Consider the following 26,154-nt stretch of genomic DNA (forward strand, 5'->3'; position numbering starts at 1 on the left):
CCCCCCCCCAACACACACCCGCTCCCCCCCCCCGCCCCCCGCTCGCTCGTTCGCTCGCCCGCCCCCGTCAGCGCGTGCGGAGCGCCTGCGTCAGCGCGTACGGCGCCACGGCCCGGCGCGGAACCTTGGGCGGCGCGCGCTGCTTCCGGCCGTTTAACCGCCATGGCGGGAGCCGCGCCTCAGGGAAACTCATCCGGTGGCTGTGGGAGGGAGAACGGTGAAGGCAGCGGGCCCGGTGAGAGGTTTAAAGGAGGGAGAGGGGATCACCGGGGGGCGGTGGGGGGAGCGCGTTCCGGGCTGGGGGGGGGGAGGTCGGGGGTGGAGGTGGGTAGGGGGCTGGGGGGGGGGCGTCGGGCCTGGAGCCGAACCCCTAAGGGGGCAACGGCGGCCCAAAAATCCGGTGTTTCTGTGCCGGGAACGGGAGGCCTTCGCGGGAGGGGGAGAGCCGAGGTGGGGCGCGGGCAGGCCGCAGTGGCGAGAGCCGGTTGGGCTGCGAGCAAGGGGGCAGGCCGAGCTCTGGTGCCTGCTCTGTGCGGTTGGATAAAGTGTGAGTTTAGGGTCCGTTTCTTTTTCCTTCCTTATTTACCTTTCTTAAGTGGTTATGAATGGTACGCGACAGCAGTGGTGTTGTGCAAAAGTATCAATAGACTCTGAACAACCACACAGAGGGAGTTTTCAGCAATGTTTAATATTGTAATTCTGAGACACTGAGGCAAAAGGATAGAAAGAGAAACCTGCAAGCTCAATCCTGGGTGTTTATGCTGGTTTATCCTATTCATCTTTGCTTTTTACGTCACTGAACAGATTTGAGAGAGTTTGCTGGTATGAATCAGGCTCCCAGAAGAATTTCCTTGGTTGTACTGTTGCTTGTTTGAGTTTTCCCTCTCTGTCTTTCTGGATTTTACCATACCCGTTGCCACAATGTTCTGGAGTGGGTTATACCGAGGAGGGGTGGTCTTAGGACAGTGAAACTTCTTGTGAATTATATAACCAACTTCTGTTATTGCAACAAATCCATCTGCAGTTGGTACAATTCTGTTAGCAGTTGTGTATACACACTGTACAGCCAGCAAGGCACCTGTGGAAACCAAGCTTGGAATAAAGCATTTACTGTGTAGTAGGATTGGACTTAAAATATGCCACTTCCCTCAAATGGTCCCTTGTCACCAGACAATTTGAACGCAGTAAAATTGGGTCACATGAAGAGCAAGGAGGAGAGGGGGAAAAAAGTAGCCGTGCTGCTTGTTTCTCCTTAAAGCATTATAGAAGATTTGCATAATGGAAACTTACAGAAACCTTTCTTGCTTTGCCCTTAAACTCGCCGCTGGTATTTGAACCCAGAATGTATTTCTCTGCTATGGGCTGGAATACTCCAACTGTAGTTTTGCAATTGCAGCTTCCAGTCACAATGCGAATGTTACCTATGGATTTGGTATTCCAGCCTCTGTTCTGATACTTGTACAAACTGTTGCTGTATGGCATGTTTCCCCCCTTGCAACATGAAGGATGCTACAAGCCTATTTAGTACAGCAGGGAGTACAGGCTTTCTTGTTGTTGCTAGCATTTCACAATTACTTACCACTTGCAACATCCCAGACTGTAATGGACTGATCCAGCGACCCAGTGTACAAGTACTTATCTTTTGAGAAGCAAGCACAGCAAATGCCTTTCAGGAGCGATGTGGGCTGAAAATGGGTGTTTAGAATTAGATTGTTATGCTGATAAATACAGGTTGAAGTGAAGGTGCCTTAAAATATTCAGTTGTTATTCAATGGTTAAGAATAGAGGTAATAAGTAAAGATTTTTACAAGAGTGTTCCTGGAAGGAGGATGGGAGGTATCACAAAATAAAGCCCCTAGCTTGTGAAGCAGTCTATAGCTGTGCAGGAAAGAGAGCCTAGTATGACTGTACAAAAACCCATTATTCCACCTATGGAAAGGAGTAGCTCAGAGGTGTCCATAGTGTATTGTCAGGTAAAAGAGTAACAGCATTGATCCAGCCTCCACCATCATTTTTTTTCCCCCTACTGGATGCTCCTGAACTGGCCCAATTTACCCCTTGTGTTGCTATTGTTAACTTGAGAAGTCTCATTCTCTTCACTGATTTGTGTCTTCTAGCTTACACCAGCTAAATGAGCAGTAATAAGCTGTAGATAAATAACTCCTATGACTTACGTTTAGTGTCAGAGTGGTGTTAACAGTACTCATTCACTTAGACAGCATTGACACCTTGATAGTGTATCTAGATGTAAGGATGCTTTAAAATCAGACCTAGGTGCTGAGAATAGCTTGCTGCCTGTCAGTTTGAACAGCTGTGTACAGGATTTGGGTATTCTTTTTAAGAGCTGGGAATCCTGTCAGTTAGATTCTCCCTGACAGCTCAGGGCAGTACTTGACTATTGATACTGTCTTACCACGGTAGTACCTTGTAATAGCACATCTCGTGTTCCTGCTGACAGAACTCCAAGTCCCAGAGACGCTGCAGGGAATCTTCAGATCCACTGAGTGCTTGCTGCTCTCCGTGGCTGCTTTCCAAACAAGAGATCTGGCTTCTGTGACCTTCCAAAGGAAACACTTGGGCCCGAGGGCAGTCGTAAAGGAATAAGTCCCCGCTAGTCATGCCATAGAGGACTCTGTAATCTGCAAGGACAGCCACGCTGGAAATCAGAGAGCCAGGGATCTGAGTTTTAAAGGTGTAGGTGGGCCTGTCGATCACTGGGCATGGATCTGCAGGCATAATATCCAGCACAAGGACTAAATCATCATATGCTATGGCAAGCTGCTTTTCCTGTTTGTTGATTGCCATGTCGTTGACTGGTTTCTGTGACTCTGGAGGTGGGATGCATGCTACATCCTGCCTGGAGTTCAGTGAAAAGACAAGGACTGTTCCAGATACAAGCCCTGTGAAAATGAGCTGGTTTTGTTCAGCTATTTCCAGGCATCTCACTTGGGCAGAGGTGTCCAGTGTGTCATGCACTTCACCTGTAAAACAGAAGGAAATCAGCAAGACTGTTCTTATTCCAACTGCATGTGAATGTCTTCCCTCAGATGGGGCCCATGATTGGCTTCTTTATTTGTGAAATATTTTGCATATTATTCACATTTCCAGTTTTCCCATGTCATAATAATAAGCTATTCTAGACAAAAACTTTGGAGACGAGATGAAAAAGCTCTCCAAGCCTGAAACAAATTTCATGCTTAGAAAAAGCAGAAAGGAGCAGACTATGCTTGTCATATGCTCAGAAAGCTAACCCTGCCTTTGCTGCCTCTGTGAGTTGTTTTGTTTCTATCCTACCCCATATGCAGACTCAATTTAATGCAGTATTTCTGAGATGCAGTTCACCTTCTGTGGCGTTCCAGATGATGACTTTCTGTGTGTCTTCAGGCTGGGTAAAATAGACATAGTTCCCCCCATGGGACAATGCAGCGCAGCCTGTATTTGGGACAGGTGCCAAGGTTTTCTGCTGATGATTGTAAATGAGGTTCCACACTCCTAGATAAGGTGTGCTGTGGGAGGCAGAAAGCAAAGTGCAGTCGCACAGGTCTAAGAGTGTTACCAGTGCTCCCATGCCATCCAGTGTGTCAGTAAGCAACCCCTGGTCTAATAAACTCCACACCTGGGAAAAGTTGGGGGGGGAGAAGTCATCAGTGTCTGAGCTACTTTTTCCTTAGTCTTATTTAAGAGGTAGAGCAATATACCTTAACTAACTTGTACAGAAACGTAAGTAAAGTCAAAGAATAACATCTTAATACTAGAAGACAAAACATTGCATTCTTACTCTAAAACATATGTTTGAAGCACCTGGAGCCATTCAGCCCACTTGCTTCCTTTGTTCTGAAAGATGCCTAATTAGATTCTGCACATTTTGGACTGTTCTGGCTGTTTACCTCTTTCTTTGGCAAGAGATGGTGCTCCAGATGTGTGTTCCATCTGGCTCCTGCTCACAGATGGGTAACAAGGCAGCTTTTAGGAGTTCAAACTTAAAATATTTCAGAAATGAAATAGTATTTCAGGCCTCAGGCATACACTGGCTTGAGGCTTGCCCCCTGAACTGATAAAGTGCTCTCCATTCAGTGTCAAAAATAAAAGAACAGAAAGGCTTGAAGCAATGAAGAGGAAGGGTCAATGGTCATCTTCTTTTTAGAAGTGTGGCAGTACTAGAAACATGCTCAGAACTGCAAATCCAACCCCCAGACAGGTTGCTAGGGATCAAGACGACCCTTTTACTGGCTCAGGGGCATATTCTGTAAGCTGGATCTGTAAGAGATGCTTCTGATTGGGAAGATGCCCAGCCTTCCTCCCTCCCTACTTGGATAGATGCAGCCTGAGAACCAGTAACAATAATGCTGTTGCCAGCAGAGATAACAGCTGTATGAACCACTCCTTCATGTTTCAAATCTGCCGGTAGGAACCTGTGGAATCCCTTTGGGTTTGCCATGTACCCTCGCACATACTCCTCAAAGCCTAAAACAAGAAAATGTTAGTTACTGATTTATTGAGCTGAGGAAGTCTCTAATCCCATTCAACACCATGTCCTTATGCATATGATTTAATTCCTATATTTCTTTAAAGGTAAGCCCAAAGGGTAGCTTAGAAACTGTAAAAAATAATCATGCCAGTTTAAGTCCTTTTCACTACTGACATCTCACTTATTCCCTTGAGAAAGGGCTCCTGGTGCACAGGAAATGTTCTGACTCCTCACAAAGAGAGTTTCACCCAATCTTTGTTACCCCCTTAAGCACAATAGTTAAATAAGGCCAGGCTAATGGGAAATTCCACATGCTGGCCACTTTTAAAGGACACTTGGCATGTGGGAGAGCAGCTCTTACGAACGCTTTCCTAAGGAATGGGTGCTGTTGAACCTGCAGCAAGAATAGACTCATCTTCTGACACCATCGCAAAGTGAACCCTTCCAGGAAGCTTCTTTAGCAGACTGTTTCCATCAGAAGAGATCTGCACAATAATAAGGCAAGAGTAAGACGTGAAGTTAGGATAGCTGAGCTGCCTCTGTCCTGAAGGAAAGAGTATAGATTAGCAGTGACATTTAATTTGGCTGCATGGTATTGGGCAAAGCTATGAAGTGCAGCAGGATAAAAAGTGTTATGCTTGTCCACTTGGGAACTAGGATATGGAAGTCTGAGGAGGATGCTCTGTTCAGAATGGAGAAGGAAGGCCCATTCGTTACCAGATCTGTTGTCTGGCTCAGTAGACCTCTGGATATTGTAAGAAAATACAAGAAATATTGTAAGAAAGTTGAACAGATAGATGTGTACCATGGATAGAGATCCCCCGCTAAATCCCACTATCATCTTCCCTTGCTTCTGGATCAGAACACTGCATGTTGGTGTTTCTTCCTGTAGCCCTGATAGGTGACATTTGATCTCAGCTCGCCAGTGTTGCTGTTCCACAGATTTAGCATTCCTCCTTCAGACACAGTCATAATCACCAGCCTTGGGCTGAACACTGCAGAACACATCCATGCATCTGATGCCTCTCCAGAAATCTGGAAGATGAGTTCTGCTGTCTCCAGGTGCCAAGCATTGACCTAATAAAGAGGTGGCAAAAGAGATAGTACTAGCAGGGACTGAGCTAGCTTTTATGTCTACAACCTTTGTGATTGGTACTGTAACTTCTAAAGTTCTTGTTCCTTCAGCATGCTTTGAGTTATACAAAGGTATGGCCAGTCTTTCTGAGGAAGAATATACAATCATATGCCCCTCATCCACATGAAGGTGATGTGAGGGCTGTTCTTCGATATGTGTATCCCGGATGATAAACTTTGCTCTGCCAGAAATCAAATTCCAGATGCGCAGACTGTGATCCGTGGCAGCTGAAACAGCACAGGTTCCTTTTCCAAACACTTTCACACACCTCGCCTCAGCTATAAAATAAGATGAGGATTCACAAAATGAGGGATTCTCAGTGCTTTCAGCAATTGGGAGAATGCTGGCAGCTGGGAGGTGTCTGTGTGCCTACAGCTCAAGGATTGCCAAGCTGTCAGAGCTCTTTTTGACATGAAAAGAGCTTTCCAACCATAAAAAGTGGAGAAGGCTCACCAGAGTGCCCAGGAAGGACGTGCAGCATCTCAAAAACTTCCATATTCCAGACAAGCGTTGAGCCATCGTGGGAACCTGCCACCAGCAGCCGGTAATCAGAACGAAGTGCTATCACTGTGACACCTGCCATGAGACACAAAGAGGAAAGGCTGTTCTTTATACCACAGACAGAAAAGAGACATTTTGAGATTGTTAATATGTTGTGTTTCCCCAGCTGGAACCCCCCTATACTGTCTGAACCCCATAGTCTATGCCAAGAGCAAGATTAGGTTCCCTCAGACATATCTAGGTCAGTGTGTGCTTTTGTTGTCTTGATGACAAAATGACCCACTTTTTCCTCATTTGTGGAAGCAATTGCAAATGGGACTGGTGCATGACTGAGCACAAAGGCAAATGGACCTTTGTCCTGCCTTTGTGTAAGCTCACAGGCAAAACTGTATTTCTACATAAATAGATGTTCTCTCCTTCTTGCTCTGTTTATTTATTATGTTTCTTGGATCTCATTCATTACAGATGGATGATTAGATATATTCTTGGGCTGTATCTGTCCCCAGGACTAATCCTACCTTTGAGGAATCCGGTGAGTGTTCTGTGTAGGGCCCCACCAGGTGGCTGGAGAAATCCACACCGTGGAATGAGAACAGGATAGGGACAGACACTGCACCAGCTTAGACACTGCTGGCACAGCTTCCTGATTACCTCCGGGTAAGAAGGCACGAAAAAAAGAAGCGCGGCCAACATTTCTGTGTATATTATACTCACTCCTAAGAGGGCAGAGACAAAAAAGCATTTTAGAACATGACCTAAGGTGGGCCTATGAGAGCTACCATAGTTGTATTTTATGTGATGTGCAGTATGTAGTGAACTGAGCTGGCCTTTTCTGGCCAGGCACTTGAGTAATACAAGGAAGGTTACAGTGTAAAACATGGGTAAATTTAGTGGTGTGGCAGGATTTTTCCCCTGAGGGAGGAGTGGGTGTTCTGAGGAGAAGACAGAGGAGCAGCACTGTGTGCCGTCTCCTCTAGTTAACTTTAAAGCTGCGAGGGAATCCAAATAGCTAACAGGTACTTCTACTAGGCGTGGGGCAACAGGCACTTTGGTTGTGGTGAACTGCTCTAATCAAATAGACAAAGTGTCTGTTGGCAAAGAAGAAACCTCAGCTTCCCATACAAAGGCCCTACCAGCATGAGGCATTTATGAGTCTTTTGATGGATCCCAGAACAGAGAATTTTGTTACTGGTTTTAATTCCTCAGAAAAGTACTTCTTCTTGGAAAGGGAAGCTTCAATTCTTTCTTCTGGTAAACATTTGTGTCATGCTCTGTCACTGTGACATAGTTGTTACCTTCAGGGCTGTGTATACTGCTGACTGCAGGCTTCAAAAGGAGAAGTATGTCCTGCACAAGGTGCAGTTCTGGACAGCTGATGCATTCAGTGCACATGGCAAAGTCATCAACAACACTCTCTATTCCAGAGGCAATTATTTTACAGCTGATCCAGTTCATATTCCCTGCAGAAAGAAACACTATTAGAGCAGAGAATATCAGCCCTGAGAATGCACAGTTATTCTGAAAAAACTGAGATTAAAAAATGCTTTTTTGGGGAAGGAAGGAATAGGAGGATTTACAGCCACTAGCAGTGGAACTAGGACTCATTTGCTGAGGAAGTGGAGGGCTCCCATTGTCACAGTTCTTCTTTAGCCTCTTAAATGCTCTGTGTAATTTTTTTTTTAATTTGTTACATTTTTTAATATGTTTTCTTCTCAGCATTTGGAGGATCTAGATAATTTCTTTCAGCTACTAAGGGACTGTGGTGATAATTCTAGGATAACAGTTCATAAAAGTCAGCTTATTTCTCTCTTTCGAGCTTCCTTCTCACAGCGGTTATTGATGCTGTGCAAAAAGGTTGTGATTCTTACCTGTGGCTGTAAGCATGAAGCATGCCTCTGCAGAGCACCCCCTCTTGCCCAGTCCTTACCCAGCACATCCTGGTTTAGCTCCTGAATTCGTCCAGCTTTAAGTAAATGAAATGGCAATTCACTCAACTTCCTCAGATTTGCAACAGTATCAGAGAACCAGAGTGGCTGAGGGGCTACCTAGGAGTAACCAGAACAGTGGATTTGAGACATGGTGTGTGGATTAATCTGTTTGCTTTCACAACTGCAGTGCTAGATGCTATCTCATGGTATGCCAGACAGCACTTCCAGGACTTTCACTGTTTTCCTGTTAGTAGGAAATGTTTTTCGTGACTCTAAATTTCTCTTGCGACAATCTAAGACAGGCTGCCTTTCTGCAGATGTGAATAATAAATGACTTCCTTCCTTGTTGCAGTAGCCTTTTACATATATGAAGACTGCATGACATTTTGTAAAATTACTTTAGAGCTCCTTGGTTAGAGATACCTGTTTAAAAAAAACCCAATATATATCTTTGTCACTGTTGAATGCACTGAATAGTGTTATTTACTATTATTTTCATCGTCTTCTGATTTCAGACCCTGTCCAACAGTCTGGAGACAGAGAGCCCTGGTCCAGAGTTTACAGGTATGGAAAAGCCTGCTGTTAGTCCTCACCTTCCTGTCAGCATTCAAAGTCCTGCTAAGGTGTGGCAATGTAAGAGGTTTCTTCATTCCCCAGCTCCAAGTTCCCTTGAAGAAATCTGCCAGGAGAAAATGCCTCTTGATTTGGTCTTGTTTTGATAAATAACGAATCTGCATCATTTCAACAACTTGCCTGGGAAGGGAAAAAGTAATAGATGTACTGGAACAGGGAGCTGGAGCTGGTTTTTTTCTAGTCTCAGCACTGACAGAGTTTAAGAATGGGGAGGACTCTAGGCAGGGTGCCTGAAAGCCCAGGACGGAAACATCCCATACTCAGAGGTTTGGCTTCTCATTCTCTGCTCTCTAAAAGTACCTGTGTGCAAAGCAAAGAAGGGTGAAGCCATCTGCCTTCCATTCTGCCAGGCACTCTCCCATGTCACTGCGTAGCCGTGCCCGGCAGAGAGGAGGAAGGCGCAGGATAGTTTTACTTGAAGGAACGTGGCAGTGGTGAATCTCTGAGAGAAATTCATTGTCAAGGGATAAAATGTCCTTCAGCTCCGTGTCTGACAGCCCATTTCTGCAAGTGAAGTGTGAGATATGAAAGGAAATTATTTATCCTCCTCCTTACTGTTTACAGTGGTATCCATAGTGGGAGGGTGAGTGGTTTCTCTGGTAGTTCAGAAGTACTAGTCACCAAAAATCTCACTAGCTCACATGCACACATGGCAGTCTCAGCTGAGAGCTTAGACACTGGATAAGCCATGGAGATTGATTTCTTTTTCCAAGTAATCCCAGAACATCTCCCTTCAAGACAATGTTTTAGGTAGGCTGCCAGGTATGAGAGGAATGTTATGCTTGCTAAATATATGTATGAACACATTCACAGGCTCAAAGAACTGAGAGCTTTGGTTGGGTTTGGCTGTATTTAGACATACTCCCTATGAACAGCAGGAGGTATGGGCTACTTTCATCAGAGATACAGCAGTACTCACCGTGAGGAAGCAATATAGCCAAGCACGTGAGCCACAAGGACTGTGCCGTGTGACTTTTCCAGTCTCTTGGACAGACGGTACATGGCATCCTGGGCTGTGCTAGCAATCACTAGTTCTGAAGGTGAAGTGTAAGATATCCATTTTCTGGCCTCATGGAAGGCCAGCTTGAAGAGCAGGGCTTGCCCACCACTAGGGAAGCTCTGATGGAAACAGGCCCATTGACCTGGGCTTAGCCATCGTGTGTCTGATGCTAAGAGCTTCTCTAGCATCTCCTCACCTTCCTCACAGGATAAGGGTCCTACTTCAGATTATGCTTCAGCCTCAGGCACAGTGTGTTGGAGAGCTTTCAGAGTATCAGGCTCTGCTGTGGAAATGGAAATGATGATGTGAACCTTTGGAGGGCAGTCTGTAGGGAGCCAGTAGAATGTGTGAGCACCATCATTAGGAAGTAATCTTTCCACAGAGTCAAGGAACACCATCAGTGTCTGTGTTCCACAATGGGAGACAGTGAGGAGGAGTTTACTGAGGAACAAGACTAAATCACTGCAAGCCTGTTTGGTCTGGCTTGGAGGTGGTGGCAAATCAAATGCTAAACACACTTGGAGACAAAAGTCCCTCAGCAGGCTGTAAATGGCAGAACTGAGCTGGGATGTCCCCAGCAAACGAATCACAACTACACTGTCTTGCCCTAAAACAGCTTGCACCCGCTCAGATAGTTTGCACATCACAGCTGTTTTTCCACAGCCTGGCAGCCCACAAAGGATGAGGGTTGTGTGGGTTTTATCATTGTTCTGCCTAATACGGTGAAAAATGCTATCTGATAAATTCTGCCTCCCACAGAAAAATCTGCAGTTCTTCAGGCACAGAGCTGTGTGGTGGCCCAGCTCCTGCAGAAGTCGCCCTGGCTCCTTGCTGATCTCTCCTCAGTATCGAAGATTCTCTAAAACCTGGTGATTAGTGACAGCAGTGAACTGCTCACAAAGTTGTTTCAGGTATTTATTTCTCTCCTTGCACCGAGGGTTCCCAGAGTCTTTACTGTATGCCAGTGTGTGTACTTTGAGGTGTTCGGGATAATGGCTTGCAATTTTTGCTTTAAGGTTGCTGAGCAGCTGTTTAGCTTCGCTGTCCAGATTGTCCTCTTCTTCTAACAGCTCACTGTTTGTTGCTTGCCCAATTTGTCTGTTGGAATCCTCACCCTCTCTGAGGAATATGAAAGCCCCTGGGTTGCTCTCCTGGCTATTGAGGAGACCCTGTTCAATCTCCCATTCAATTGCTACCAAAAAAAAAAATGGGGGGAGATGTGAGCATTCCGTTTCAGAACAGAACACAGGAAAAGCCATCCATCAACATTAATGTGACATCCCTTGGTCCTTCTCTATTTCACATGATGCTAGCAGGTCAGCATTGCCCATGTCCTCTGAGCTAGGCATACTCCTGGATGTGGGCAGGGACATTGGGAGAAAAACGAGAAACATTTCTGTCTGGTGTATTATTGTTTGCTAGTCAGCACCAACTTCCCTCTTCAGGATTTGGGATATGGCAGATAGTTAGCAAGTCTCTTCCTTCCCTGCATCTTTCCTGTTATATACAATCTGGTGTTGTCTAGAAACAAACAGCTGTCCTCCCTGACAGCTCTGGTTAGAAGGACATTACAGCCCTGCCAGAACACACCTGATTTGTGGTAGCAGTGCCTCTGCTCTGGGCCAAGCAGCCCACACCTCTCTGCTTTCTGGGCTGCCACGCGCAGCGCTGAGGCCAGGCGTCTCTCCAGGCAATGCCAGGCCTGCCTGTCAGCCGGCTGCAGCACATAGCAGGTGGGCAGCGCGTTCTCGTCCCGCTGGTACCACTGTGTCATGAGCTGGGCAGAGTCCCCTGACAGCTGCAGAGTTAGGGCTTCAAATTCCTTCTCCACAATGAGCCGAGACACAGTCTGGTGCCCGTAGTGGTCCCCCAGAAGTCCCTGCAAGAGGCAAAAAAGGCTTCTGCAGTGACAGCTGGGGTGTGGACTGGCTGCTTGCCTTAGCACCTAGGATTGCCAGGGAGGGCTGCTCAGAAAACTCGCTGGTAACCACAGCGCCGTTGTGGCTTCCGTGTTGGATGAGGACAGCCAGGCAGAGCCCCAGCCTGCCCCATGGTCAGGGAGAAGCAGCTTTACAGCAGCTGCTCCTCAGGCCTTTACCATGTGTCTGAGGGGGGCGGAGAGTGATGGAGGTGAGGCAGTGGAAGCACAGAGCAGAACTGGTTTGGGGACTTTGGCCAATGGTGCTGTAAGACTGGCTTTGGGGTGGAGAAGAACTAAGGGAACGGGACTGAGTCTGGGGATGTCTGATTAGGACTGAAGGCTGGGCTGGGAAAGAGTGAGATCCTGAAAAGGGTCAGCATCCAGTATCCATGCAGTCTGAAAACAGCCAGAATGAGCTCAGAGCGCAAACCCACAGTGTAATCCTTGAGCAGTGCCCTTCTGGGGTGTGTAAAGACAAGTGGGAGTAGTCAGACCTTTGTGGCTGGCTCTGCTGAGGTATCTAGGCACACAGAGAACCAGCCCAAGGAAAACACTGCCTGAGTGCCTACTAGTGCCATCTGCATATGCGATACAGCGCTGCTAACAGAGGTGTGAGCTGCAGGGAGCTCAGCGATTGTGAGCTCCTGGGTGCAGTAATGCTGTGGTGAAGCTCTCATGGTCTCTGCCCCTCCATTGCTGGCCTCTGGTGGAAGTGTCTCGAGGGAAATCAGGCACAACTTGCACAAATACTTAATTGGTTATTTATTTACTTGTGGCTTCAATTATGCTCCCTGGGACTGCGTATTTATTCTCTTTGTTCAGCAAAACTTTCTTTCTCCCTTTCTAAAACCAAAACAACCTGAGGAAGCAACCTGGCACTTCTACAGGTGCGTCAGACTCCTCTCCCCTTCTGCAAGGCTTAAAGTTCTGAGTGTGGGTTTCTGTACGGGGCTGTCACCAAAGTGCTTCAAGGAAGCTGAGGTGGCCTGCTGCTGTGGAGAGCTTTCAGTGGTTCAAAGGAGTGATTGGAGGGATTTGAGTAGTATTTGCAGAAGCATGGAACAGGTATCAGCTTGCAGTGTGACACCCTGCTCTGTCCCTGGTGGTTGCTATGGCATTTTCATTTCTGGTTCTTTGCCTGGGGAATTTGTATTTATTCCTTAGTTACTGAGAAAACCTCCTCAATATTGAGGTATTGGGCAGGAAGCAAGCTTGGAGCTTCTTGCCTTATGTGCCTTATGTCTCCATCTGCCTCTTATATCTGCTAGTTAATACACACAGCCCCTGTTATCTTCTGCTCTGAAGAGACTCTGTGTTCAGGGCTGGACTATACGTGCGTGCCTGTCAGGGCTTCTTTTGTCTTTTAGGGACTACTGGCAGTTACTGACATCTCAGCCCCGTCTGCTAGCTGATTTGTGAAGCTGCTCAGGCAGGCTAATTACTTTTGAAAACCACCTTACTTGTCCAGTAGACCTTCTGAGTGCATGTGGCCTGCTCTCTATGTCTCACTTTAGCCATTGGGAATTGAGTGTGCACCACAGTGCTAGAACTTATGATGAAGGTGGGACCAGCTGACAGTTTCTGACAGGCTTCAGTTTCCTCCAGAGAGTTATGTGTTTCTGTAATCAGGGTCTACAAGCTCAGAAATACCCCATCTCAAGTCAATTAAGTCATTCTATCATGTTTTAATTTTTAGATCAGGATGAACACTAGTGGTACACAATTTTAATTACTGGAACTCTACAAAAGACACTGAGATATTCAAAATCTCTCAGTAGAGATTTCTCCTGTGAAAGACTTAGGAATTTGGGCCATGGATGACCAAGTAAGCAAATTGATATTTCAGAACAAGGAATCTCAAGACTGTAGGTTATTTGCTGCAACATTTCAAGCCTGTCTTCTATCATAGAAGATAAGGACCCCAAACATTTCAATAGCTCCTTTTATGCTAGAAGCTCTATGCAAATTAGTATAATTAGGACTAGTTCAACTACACCTGAAGTACATCCGGTGGAATTTATACATGGAGCTTTTTTTCCAATTGAATATATAAACAAAAGGATGATGTAAACTCTCATGTCCAGGTGCTTGGAAGATGGTTAGCCACCTAACTCTTCGTTGAAATCCATACAAGTCAAGCATACAAGATGGTTAGCCACCTAAGTCTTCGTTGAAATCCATACAAGTCAAGCATACAAGTGAACTTAATACAAAAGTTATAGGAAATTGGTACAGCAGTATTTGACTCCTAGGAGGCTTCTAAGGAGGTGGAAAACCTATGAGCATTTTGTTTTTTCCTCCATCACACATATTTTAATGGCCTTTGGACAGGATAGACAGGAGAGAAGTGATTTACCTCAAACATTAGGCCGTGCTTCTGACAGAAGGCCTGCACTTCTGGGTATGCTTTCTCCAGGAGGGTGTCTCTCTCTGTAGCCATGTCCGCATGGAAGGATTTGTGCAGCACAATAGAAGTTAGGAATTTGGAGCCAGGTTGTGTACTTGTCATTGTAGACCTTGCACTGAAAATGCAGTTCGTATTGCTATCATCTAATCTATGTTGAGTTTCATATAGATGACATTGTGGTGAAGTCTTGTAAAACCGTGGTTTCCAGATGTCTGCAGGCTTGTGCCCATGTTACATTACCAATGCGAGTGCATTTTCAAGGTTCTATACTGGCTTGTCACGTTGTATTTTTATTTGCTAATATGAAAACTCTGGATCTGGAAATTTTGGATTGCATAGTTATAGAACACAATACAGCAGCATTGATCCAGAAAAATATATTTCTTGCACCTTACTGCGGCAAATCCTCCATCCTATTTTAAGACCACTTGGCCATACTGTTGGCTATCTCAGCAGTGATAAATAGCCACAATAAAAGGCAATTCTACCCACAGGGAATCTTTTCATACAGAGTCAAGTCTGTGAAATTTTTATGGCCACTTCCCCTGCTGTGCTTTTTACAAGAGAGATTACCACTTTCTAGAAAAATCTTTGTGACACCTTTTAAGTGACATATTCACAAATTAAATCAAACAACAAATTAGGTAAATTTAAGATAAATTAAGAAGATAAAGCAAATAGGAAGAAAAGTAAGTGCATGTATGCACACAAACGCAAGCATGAGTGCTCACTCCCAGCGCCCACAGCTGTGTACCCTCTCCTGTTCACTGATACACAGGTCATGGATACTTTTCACACCTGCAAAATTGAAAGACATGGGGAACATAAAGGACGTTTTTCTCCTTATGTATGTTTTGTCATGAGAGATTATAATTTCTTCAGAACTGGGATATTCTTCCCCCCAAATTATGTAAAGGTTCATGGCACTGCATGGGTACTGCTAAAGTAGTACAAGAGGGAATGCTAAAATTAGGACGGGGAATGGCTGTATCTGCAGCTTTCCTTGGGACTGTTTGAAATGAAAAGTGATCACTAATGAAGTCTGTGCCAGCATCAGATGAGGAAGGAGCTCCCTTGGGTTAGGAATTATCATGTCTGCACTGCTGTCCAACAGGGAGCAAGCACTCTCAGTATAATACCTCTGGAATAATTCATTAGCTCTCACCAAGGTTGCAGTAGTTACGGGGAATCCTTGTATTGCTTTACACTCCAGCCCACATGAATTCCAAACCTTACAGTGAAAGAGTGGGTTTAACTTGTAACCCTGTCTTTTGGTGAAAATCCAGTCATGTCACATCCTTTGTCCCAAAACTGTTCCTGAAAATACATGAGGTCTACCACAACTTGGACAGGTGTTGTAGGTAAAATCTTAACACTAGTTGTGTCCTTATATGCCCACTAATTTTAGATTGTCTGCAGTTCTTGCATGTCTTCCAGAAACTGCAGCTCTAACTGTTTCTGTAAATGCTGACCTATCTGCTTAGGCTGGAAACACCTCACTGTCCAAACAGCATATTCATCCCATTACATCCTGCTGGAGGAGATGCTGCAGTATTTTCTTTCTTTGGAAGGCACTTTTTGTGGAATTGAGAGCCTATCTAAGCCTGTGTTTTCTTATTTAAAAATGGAGACAGAGTGAATGATTTTCAGAAGAAGGGGAAACTTGAGTTTTGTAATTCCCGAAAATCTGAGTCATTGCTACTACCCACTGCCAATTACCACTTCAGGAGTTCAGTCTGGCAATTGTCCCAGTAGGCAGAGGAAGTGGGAAATATTTGGATATTGCCCAAGAAGAGAAGTTCTTCACAAATATTTCTTGCTGTTACAGTGGTGGATGGGAATCAAATGCGTGTTGCCCAGGGTTTTGAGAAAGCCTGCAAACTTTGCTGTCTTGTGTGCAGACAGGCACTGCGTTGCCCTGAGCTGTTATTGCACAGTAGTGCCTAGGCTGAATTTGGCTTTACTGCAAATGCCATTAGGTCCTCAACTAATGCAGAATTCTGCCATCATCTCTGACGTGTTCTAAGTGCAAATTGGGTGTGACAGAGTAAAGCTCTATATAAAATGCAGCAGATCATAGGCCTCTTCACTTTCAAATGAAGCTGCAAGCTTACAGCGTCTCTGCTAAGCACAGTAGTCTAACCACATTCTAACACTTTGCAGACTCTAGCAGAGGGAGTGCCTGATGCATTCAGCAGCTTCAGGACTTTTTAGCTTATTTACCTGAAAAAACTGAGCTGATGAAGATTCAGACCAGGCTGGAGGGCTGGAAAGGAAGAGGAACCATCTTCCCACAGAGAAGATCCTGGCGTGTGTCTGGACTGAAGCTCATGCCGCTATCTCAACTCCCTGAGCTCTCCTCAGCAGACACTGCTCGTTATAGGGGAGATGACTAATGGCAGCGAACACCACGCTGTGGTGCCTCTCTCCAGAAAGCTGGCTTGCTCCTTTTTTTAAGGAAAACCTGGGAAAATTTCAGCTGCTTTGACAGGAACAGTAGGAAATGGTTGACTGTATCCACTGAGATGCAGTGAAACTTCACTGCATCCTGGAGTGATCCATCTGTATTTGAAGAGGACCGGTATCTCTATAGCAACCAGTGTTTGTCACTTGTGCAGAATCCCCAGGGTCTCTTTCTGAAGCACTAAATGTGCTCCCTATCAGGTGCTGTACACCTGAGGTCCCTTTGTTCACTACCCTCGACTATTTTAGAAATAATTGTCTCGGTATTTTAGCATCACATAAGCCTACCAGTACTAGTATCATGTATGGTTCAGGCACTTTCAGCATGTAAAGCAGGTTTCTTAATACCCAGGGAGTATGCCAAAGCCCTGTCACTATGTGCCTTCTGTCAGGCTGTGCAAGAGTGAATTTACTAAAAGGCGTTTAAACTGTGCACAATAAGTACTTACTACTTTATGGCTATGTTTGCACTGGAGTACCATCCCCAAAAGAGCAGCACATGGGAAAAGAGAGAAATAAAAATTTAATAATTAAAAAAAAAACCCAAACAGCGAGTAGGTAGAAATCAGAAAGAGAGAAGAAAAAAGATTTCCCAAAGGATACTACAGATAACAGTAGAACTCCAGCGACAGAAGCTGTTTGGCTGTTGCTCCTAGTTTTGTGTTATATAGTGCAGGACAACATCCAACACCCACCTGCTAATCCCACCCCGAGGGGATCAGTGCGTACTGCTGCAGTGCTCACCCTTAGTGTCAACTGTTGAGCTCAAAGGCAGGAAACTGCAGCTGTCAATGGAGAACAAGTAGAAAAATAACATCTTTGCCCAAACGCCCTTGGAATGCAGAGGGAGAAAAGATAACTGGTGCACACATCTCAACAGAAACCCTAAGAGAATAGGTGTCTCCATCTCATGTTCACAGAGCATGCTTTTCAATGTCTTTCTTCCATGCTGGTGTGTTTTCCAATATTCACAGCATGTTGCTATTTCAGTTTGTTTCAGTATGTGTTTCTGTATTTATTCAGTATAGCTTTTCCCATAAGAAATGATGCTCTCTCCATGTCCTGTGAAAACAGAGATGATGCTATACCAGCCAAGCAGATTTACTCACTTGGAACCACTTTCTGCTTCCCCATTTTCTCACAGGAGACCATAATCCGTTATTTCTGTGACTTTTTGCCTTTTCCAGGAAACTGAACTGAGCATGTCAGAGAAAACCAGTATCAGCCAGAGCAGCTGCTGTGTTTTTTCTGTTTCTCTCATGAAATGAGATTTAAGAGGCTGGTGTCTGCCCTTGTCTGTACACCCTCTGTATCCCTCTGGCATACAGAGGAATAATTAAAGAAAAATTAGTAATCTGTATTTATGGGCTCCTTTTGCAGACAATACTTGATTAATCTCCACAGTCATCTAGCCAAATAAGAAGAGATTAACCGACATCCTAATCTATCATAAATCAAACAGGCAGGGAGACGAAGCGTCTTACCTTAAGAGACAAACATTACAGAGAGCCTACATTAGGGTTTAGCCTACATTATTCTAAATCTAATTTAAGCCAACATTAGGACTCTAAAGTCATGGCTTTTTAGACTGTTCTTCAAGGCACTGCAATCTGTGACGTGCTATGTGCATCTCACACTGCATATACCTGTCATTGTTACTGATTACACCAATTCTTGTCACTAACAAATCAAAGAAAATTAGCTCACTCACTGATTGAAGCAGTGGGTTGCAGTGGGACCAGAAGTCCCCAACTAGCAGATCTTTTTTTGGAAAGTCAAGATCTGCCAGCTCAATTGAGAAGCATCAGGGGCTGGGATAATTGGAAAAGCAGCAGCTTGCTTTCTGCAGGAATGCAGCCTGTGTGTTACGGTTTCTGGTGAGCTTTCTGTAATTTGCAAATCAAAACCAAACAAAATCAACCAACCAAATCTTTTCCAGAGACATTCTGGATTTCCTCAGGCTATAAAAATGTTCAGGCCTCTAAACATATCAGACCTGTTTTCCTGCATTCCACGCCTATAGCCTACCTGTACCCTAAAGCTAAGATGAAATCACTATCTCACACTGATTCTTCCCAAAAGGTTACATTCACAAGCTCTCTAAAAAATTCCCTCCCCAAATTGTCTTTTGGCAGATAAGCGTCGTGATAGAAAATATCATAAATGGTACTTTTTCTAGGTATAATGTGTGAAAGATGCAAATGCACAAGTGTAGAAGAGAGACCAGACTCAAAGATATTCATGAATGTTGATCTTAGCGCTATCAACATCTCCTTTTTGTCAGAAATGTCATCACAGAGGTGAAGTGAGTAGCAACTGTGAGTCACGATGGCAGCGTGGGCTCTGGCATGATAGGGAACTTGTTTTCTCACCGTCTGTCTGTTCCATGAGCCATCATCCATCCCCCAACAGCTTGCTCACAGACCACATGAGAGCAGGATTAAATTCTTAGCTGGGAGGTAATTTTGTGGGTGTTTACCAAGTAAGAACCACACTGTGTCTGATGAAATCCAAACCCCTTTAATTGGTCTTTGCTTACAGTGGATGGGCACACAGGACAAACCAGATCTCCTTGGGGCTGATAGTAAGAGCATCCTAAAGAGGCAAATATCAACCCTCTGTGTGCAGAGTGACTGTCTCAGCTTCAGTATCAACAGCATATTTTCTCCACTGCTAGTAGTTTGCTTTGTCAGTGTCCTGTCTTCCTAGTAGAGATGGAAGAAGCTCATACTAAATCCAAACTATCTTTATGAGCTTTCTAGAAAATCTTTTATAGATGTATGTTCTGATTTTTCATTATTTTGGCAACGAACTAAAATACCTTGAGAGAAAAATCTTTCTTGCAGTAAAAAGCTGGGTATTCAAGGTCATAGGAAATGCCATGCTATACCAGCCTTACCTTCCATATAATCCTCTGTCTTGTGTCTTACACTAGCCAGTTAGGTCCTTTAAAGAATAGCACAAGAACCGTAAAGTAGACAATTATAGCTAAGGGCCCAAATAAAGATGTGCTACTGTGAAACGCATAATGCTGTAATTTTTAATGCTTCTGTGTGTCCTGTGTGCTATTTGGACTGACACTCTCAGCACTGATCTAGCACTTTACACCTTTAAAGCACCATACAGCAGTGAAATAGGGTGCAGGAAGAAGCAGTCATTTGGCAGCTAATCACCTGACAAGTGTTAAAAGGAACAACTTCTCTGTTGCTCAGGACATGGCCAAGGTAACATCCATCTTTATCTCCTGGGTCTTTCTGCTTAGCCGGATTATGTAATTTGGTTACTCTTTGCACAAAATGTGGAAGAATGTACATACTGTCATTAATAATAAAAGGAAAAGGGGAAAACAAGAACACTGGTTGTTCTAGCTTGGCGCTCTATTGTATTGGCTTTGCCCTTTCTCACATAAGCTCTTCAGCATAGAAATGCTTTCCTTTGGCCTCCCATTTTTTTTTTTACTTCAGTTCATTTACTGTGAAGAATTATTAATGTTTTCTGTAAAATTATCCTGTGGGTTTGGGTTTTTTCTACAAACACAGTAAGGGCTGTAGAGCTTTCCATATCTGTGAAGCTGATCTGCAATGATGAAAAAGTTGTAGACACTGGGTTTGGCTCGCTCTGTGTAATAGAAAAGGGAAACCTGTCAATCAACAAGAAATGCTGAGAGCAGCAACTGAAACACTTTGCTTTTTCCGTCAGGCAACCAGGGCCTCTTTGAGGATTAAACCTATTGCTAAATTTAGCTACATCTCACTAGAGTTAGTATCAGGAGTTATCAGATCAGAACATCTTTGGAGGGAATGACGTCTGTCCCATGGAAGTCTAAGCCCTGGCATGCTTCTCTCCTACCCTGTCCTGCAGTGGAGTTCGAAGCCGAGAACATTCTGCACAGCCAGCACAGCCTGGGACTCTTGATAAGACATCGTAGGATTTTTCAAAAGCACTTGAAATACCTACTCTTATCAGCCTGCTCACGTATTGTTCCGTCCAGGTCCTGAGCACAATTTATTGATAACACTGAAATGGATGTCACAGGAGAGGTTAAGCCACATGAAACATTCTAATGCTTTTTTCTGGAGTTTTTTGAAAATATGCATAAGGCTTGCACTGACCTACTTTTCCATTGGTTGGGTCACACAGATTCTTTAAATCCCACACTCCAATGCACCTTATATTCTCCACTGCTCTGATAAATTAAGGAGTATTAATAAACATTTGACAAGAGTTAGATCTGGGGGCAGTCAAGAGAAACCCTTCAGAAAATAAATAGCCCTTTACAGGTCCTCATTTAGTGAGCCAGGTAGATTGACTGTGTCAAGTTTTCCTCACTGCTCCCATCTCTGTGCCATGGCAGCGAGTTACTCCATCCCTCACGGAAATGCCCAGCTACCATTTTCATTCTGGTTGGAGAAGAGTCTTAAGGAAGAAGCATATGTGCAGGTGAAGTATGGCTTCCCAGAAACGTAGAAGCAGCTCTGTAGAACCCTGCGTCCCTGCAGCAATGGTTAAAGTATGCTGCTTTTTGAAAGATCCATCTTTGCTTCTTGGGATGAAGGATGCCTGTCTGGAATTGTACCAAAGACTACCAGTGCTGAGCCATGGAAATTCAAGAAAGGTTCCGTATCTCTCGCTATGAAAGGCTTCACTAAATAGAACTTGTGACTCTTCTTTATTACAGTTGTCTTCTCAATACTAATCCCATTCCAGATAAAGTACTTTGAAGGTGTACAGAGCTTTAATTTTAACATCTCTTGGAATATTTCTCCTGTCTGTTCTTGGTAGGCAGCTATGATTTGAGTCAGTCCAAAAGACTTTGAAGAGCAAGGACTCTGGCACTTAGAAAGGAGAGCAGCAGCTAAGAGTACCTTGCCAAATAAACACTGACCCTCGTTCAAAGCATTTTGATTTTTTTCAGTTTTAAATAGAAATACTGAAAAATCCATATGCTAGAATTGTGTGTGCTTGGTTGTATGTGTGTGTGTACATTTACCTGTCCCAGGTGAATGTCCACCTTCCTTTTATAGTGACAAAAAGGAAAGACAGTCAACTGGTATAAACACCAAAGGAAGTTAGTTTCCTTATTTCCCTCCCTGAAATCTCAGAAAGTCTGCTTGGATGCCAACACTACAAATACAACAAAAGCAATGGACCTTTCACCATGTTGTTTCCACTTATAACATGCTTAGGCATACTTGTAGGACATATCAAAATTTGATCTCTCCAGTTGGAATCATTTTGTCAACAGGTCAGGGAGAGCTTAAGCAGATCAAGGAGTGTGTGGCTTTTGAGACTGGTGAGAGTAAAAGAAACACGCATATTTCTTCAGGTGTCAGTGGACAATCAGAGTCACTTCACAATTTTTATTTGTTGACAGCTTTTATAAAACAAAATTCCCCTTGAATCAGACATCTCATAAAACATTTATAGTCTTGTGCATGCTAGTGATACATCAGGTTTCAGTAGACCAGTATCTGCAAAACCAGACAGTTGTACTGTCAGGCAGGATTCCTGTTTTCTACTGAAGGGGAGGGAAACTCACAAAATTAAGGCACTGTCAAAACCCAAGGCCACAAATCATTTGACCTTTTGTACTGGCTTTCATCTGGTTGTATACAAGAATTTTTTTTTTTTTTTTAATTAACTGTCAATTTCAATTTTGAACAGGGACAGAAAAACCAAAACAAAACGAAAAACGCTTTTCTTAAATCCTCCTATTTGTATTCCCGGTTGCAAGATGACAGCAGCAAACCTTATTGCTAGGGATGACAATATGCTGCTTAACTGAAAGCCCAGGGCTACATCCCCATGCATGCCATTTTCACCACAGTGATCCCAGCCCTTGGATGATGACACTTTTAAGAACAAAATCAGTTACAAGAACAGCTTAAAACTAGTCTAAAAGCCAGTATTTACTAAGCAGAACATGAACGAACTGACAGACTCCTCCCTCAGCCATGCAAGGCATTTCATATTCTTCTTCACTCATTGGGCACAAGCTGCTTTCAGAGACCAGTAGTTTGGCCAAAAGGGACCCACAAAGGACAATCGATATCTTCAGCTCATGTGCTTTTAGTAGTCCTTTAAAGTAGTTTTAATCAGCTGGTGTGAAATCTACATCTTCAGCCTTTATATCTGAATTTAAGAATATAGGAAACGTTCCTTCCTGCATCCAGTGAGAGTGTTCAGGCTGTCCTTTAGCACACCAAAATCACTGCATCAAGCACAAACCAGCATGTAGCTGTGGGCTTAGGACCATACTTAGAAGTATCCAATTCTCTATATAAAGATGCAACGTTTTAAAAAAGCCAGTTTCAGGTCCATGAATTAGATGCCCTGGCAATTATAAATAAATAGTAATAAATACTTACTTACACTCACACACCCTTCTTGTATCCCCTCGGATTACAAACAAACCAGAACCATGCTTCTTCCCTAGTTAAATATGATCAGGTTTGAGGTGGGACACACTATTATTAACAACGTGCAGCAACGCTACACAACAGTTTAGAATAATAACAGTACCAATACATAGCACTCGGAGCATTTCACAGCTTCAAAGCTCTTGCGAACACAGACTTAAGAAAGTGACAATGTTCTGTCCATTAACAATCAGCGGGAACTTAGGTGAGAGAAACAGAGTTTGGCTAGGACACCAGAGTCGATGTCCTTATTGCATATAAAATGTCACATTAATTGGAGGTATGGCAGATGTGGGAGCTAGGAAAAATTAGATCAGGCTCATATCAGACCATTTAATTTCCTTGAGTATGAAATCCAATTTCCACATTGATTGTGTCTAAACACTTTGTTGCTTTGGTAGACGTCAAAAAGGTCAATGAAAACTCAAAGGAACTTAGGAGTTGCAGGAGCACAAACCATTACCTCCATTCATAAATAAACACAGTGAAAGATTTTTACATCAATTGAAAATGCTGCATCATAATTACTGACAGCTTGGGAACTGGCACCCACTTATCATCCTGGCACAAATCTACAAATCCCTGAAAATATGATCAGAATAGAGAGACAGAGACCAAGAAGCAAGCAGCAGGACAGACAGCACAAGTGAAATTCAGGGACCTGCCTGGCAGTGTCCTGGCTTCCACCTCTCCTCTGCAGTCTGAGAGAGAAGGACGGGAGAATAAAGGAGGTCACAGGTGGTTTTGAGACTCAGCTCTGGAAGAATTTTCTTGGCCTATTTACTGTGTGGCTGCTTTTTTATTCAGCTTTTTTTGCTTTCCGTTTCCTTGTGCCTTCATTTAGCTCCTCTTTTGACTTTGCAGGAGGAGGCGGAGGATGGGAAACCTCATGGGAGGCCCCATGCTGATCATGATGATGACTAGTGTGTCCACTAGAAACAGAGCCAAAGAAAACTGGACAGATGAAGCTTTCCACTGGAGCAAAAGGCGAGGCGTGAGAGTGAGTTGCCGTCATGAAAACCTGCCATGCAACAGTGAATACTTAAAGATCACGTACATCAGCTATGAAATACTAACTAGTAAGGAGCATTCCACTTACTTACCCCAGATAAAAGTCCCTATTGCTACATGACTCAAGGCTATATCACGAGGATCTTCTACCATAGTGCCTATATCATGAAGAATTTAGCCTATAATTTCCTGAGCCGATCTTTCCTGGTATGTACAGCCAATGCCTTCGATAGTGGCTTAGGAAGGTGAACACCCCCAGTTTAAGAACCTTTTCTCTGGTTCTGTAGATCTGTTAGCAGCACACCTGCTGTAAACTTACCTTGCAAACTATCATGAACATGGTGAAAAAGAAGATGAGGTTGGCTTCAGAGATAGGGAGCCAGTGAGTTTGTTGCAGAGTGAAGAGGATTGTGCCATACAGACTAGCCTTTGTAGGGCTAGAAGAGAAATAAAGAAGTTTTCTAAGAGGTTTGCATCATTTGCATCCAGTCCTGAATGGTTCTTTAAATTCCATTTTTGGTCTGAAAGAGAATTTACAGGCTACCTACTTACAAGGACATATGAAGAATTTCGTTTGTTTCTGGCTTCCAGACCCCACGCAGCAGTTGCTCAAAGTTAGACATCAAGGCAACACCAGAACCTGTGAAACAGTAAAAGTGAACGGCTACAACTGCCACACCGGAAGAGAGCTCTGCTGTTTTTTCTAGATCCCCAAGGGATAAGGATAACCTAAGGGGAACAAAAGGTTCATTGCATTCTTCCCAAATTTAAAAGAAGTTAGCCTAGAACAACAGAGCAGGGCAAACACTTTCTAGACTTTCTATAAAGTGTTTCCTGATGCAGGGAAAGGGCATTTGCCTCTGTTCCATTTATTGATGCTCAAATGCTTGCTCCGAACAAAAGCTAAAGGAAAACTGACTGGGCTGTTTCAACACTGATAGAAACCCCCCCCAAAAGGTACAGGTGAGGCCAGACACGGTAGAACACAGGAGAAAGAACAAAGAATTCTACACCCATATTTCATAGTGACTCCAGTTCTTCATGCCTCCATTAAAGTTAGATGATGACTCAACTGACAACCATTCTGGAAGTATGAATAAATACCTGTGTTCTAGGGAACTTGATTGATTGAAGCCAGCAGACCACATCCACTAACCCACCTGCTGGTCAGCACTGAGTGATGTGGTCACCTTAAGCTTCACTCACAGATTCTCCCATCCCTCCCCACAGGGCTAGGTGCCTCCCTGCTGCATTAAGAGTATCTCATGTTTCACCTTTGACCCATCCAGTAGCCATCATAATGAACCACCCGTGGTGGTAACGGTGATGAGCGTGGTGGACCCCAGCTGCAATTTTGCGAACTCTGACCACCTCCTTCATTGCCACAAAGATGAGTTTCATAGGCAGAAAGCTAACACATTTGTAGAAGAGGTTCATGGGACAGAAGAATATCAAATACCTGGAACAAAACCACAAACAGTTTAAGGACGCATTTGTTTGTCCTGATCTGGGACGTATAGAGAGGATTGATTAAGAGTACTGTGGTGTTCGCCTGAATTATGTCAAGGAGAAGGAAATGCTGGTTCTGTCATGCAAAAGCACATACAACCCATACGCACCAAGGAAATTAAACTTGGAGTAACTGTGATTAATTTGTGCACATTTCACTAACACGATGAATAAAATGCCCCCAAATCTTCAGTGTGTGCCACTCCTCTACTCTAAGTGGTATCGGTGCAGTGCATGCTGCTTTTGCGGTTTGGCCACAGTTCAGCTGCAGCAGCTATGAATAGAAACGCCCAGCGATTGGACCGGACCCAACCCGTATAATCAAAGCGTTAGACAACTGGTCAGAGAAACTGGAAACTAGATCTAGGAATACAAAAGACTCAAAGACTACCTCACCGCACCTTTTCTTTCCCCAGTTAATCCAAGCAAGATAATACACGTGTGTCACACAAACAGAGTACCTCCCTTCACACCAGATGGTTTTTCGTACACAGCCGGCAGTGTCTCGTGCTTAATAAATTAGGTGAAGTGCAAAAGACTCACCAGACTGCTGTGGCCAGGATGACACTGGAGTTATTACTGAAGTAATCAATAGGCGGTTCTCCAAGTAACAGATCGGCAAGTATGTAACTTCCAAAGCAGTGGAGCATAGCACAAAGCCAGGAGGCAAAAGGGCTCTTACGAGACATCTCCACAGCTCCTGTGAAGCAAATTCTGAATGAGAAGACGGATTCAGCAAATAAGCAGAAACTTCAAGAC

The 26,154-nt window shown here is 44.1% G+C and overlaps 2 protein-coding genes and 2 long non-coding RNA genes across 7 annotated transcripts in view; 1 reads left to right on the top strand and 3 right to left on the bottom strand.

The window, feature by feature from the left end:
• Positions 1 to 63: 63 nt before the first annotated feature.
• Positions 64 to 24,364, top strand: LOC121233706. 3 transcript variants are annotated; one of them, XR_005933698.1, is made up of 5 exons: positions 64 to 235; positions 6,570 to 6,636; positions 8,548 to 8,596; positions 10,425 to 10,576; positions 23,740 to 24,364. It is a non-coding gene; the product is annotated as an uncharacterized LOC121233706 (long non-coding RNA). The 3 variants fall into 3 exon arrangements; XR_005933697.1 differs by lacking the exon at positions 6,570 to 6,636 and having other exon boundaries at positions 70 to 235; XR_005933699.1 differs by lacking the exons at positions 64 to 235; positions 6,570 to 6,636 and adding an exon at positions 6,665 to 6,761.
• On the bottom strand, positions 679 to 14,525 carry NWD1 (NACHT and WD repeat domain containing 1). Its single transcript, XM_041127901.1, is given in 18 exon segments — positions 679 to 1,078; positions 1,580 to 1,685; positions 2,425 to 2,981; positions 3,343 to 3,460; positions 4,271 to 4,464; positions 4,863 to 4,953; positions 5,274 to 5,380; positions 5,383 to 5,545; positions 5,682 to 5,881; positions 6,057 to 6,179; positions 6,623 to 6,817; positions 7,400 to 7,564; positions 8,032 to 8,149; positions 8,626 to 8,785; positions 8,966 to 9,169; positions 9,585 to 10,857; positions 11,256 to 11,544; positions 13,943 to 14,525. Coding segments are annotated over 18 exon segments (4,506 nt in total). The 5' UTR covers positions 14,096 to 14,525; the 3' UTR covers positions 679 to 788.
• Positions 16,319 to 21,215, bottom strand: LOC121233708. Its single transcript, XR_005933702.1, has 3 exons — positions 19,278 to 21,215; positions 17,060 to 17,518; positions 16,319 to 16,440 (listed from the first exon to the last, which is right to left on the bottom strand). It is a non-coding gene; the product is annotated as an uncharacterized LOC121233708 (long non-coding RNA).
• The window catches only part of TMEM38A (transmembrane protein 38A), a 6,710-nt gene continuing 2,341 nt past the window's right edge, over positions 21,786 to 26,154 (bottom strand). For both annotated transcript variants that reach the window (XM_030032374.2, XM_030032376.2), the window contains 5 exons: positions 25,939 to 26,095; positions 25,161 to 25,345; positions 24,439 to 24,526; positions 24,206 to 24,323; positions 21,786 to 23,896 (listed from right to left, as the gene is read on the bottom strand). In XM_030032374.2, coding sequence (XP_029888234.1) covers positions 23,675 to 23,896; positions 24,206 to 24,323; positions 24,439 to 24,526; positions 25,161 to 25,345; positions 25,939 to 26,095 — 770 coding nt within the window. In that variant the 3' untranslated portion in view covers positions 21,786 to 23,674. The remainder of the gene's footprint in view (positions 23,897 to 24,205; positions 24,324 to 24,438; positions 24,527 to 25,160; positions 25,346 to 25,938; positions 26,096 to 26,154) is intronic.

The sequence above is a fragment of the Aquila chrysaetos genome, chromosome 12 (genome assembly GCF_900496995.4).
Source record: "Aquila chrysaetos chrysaetos chromosome 12, bAquChr1.4, whole genome shotgun sequence".
In the NCBI taxonomy this organism is placed as follows: Eukaryota; Metazoa; Chordata; class Aves; order Accipitriformes; family Accipitridae; genus Aquila; species Aquila chrysaetos.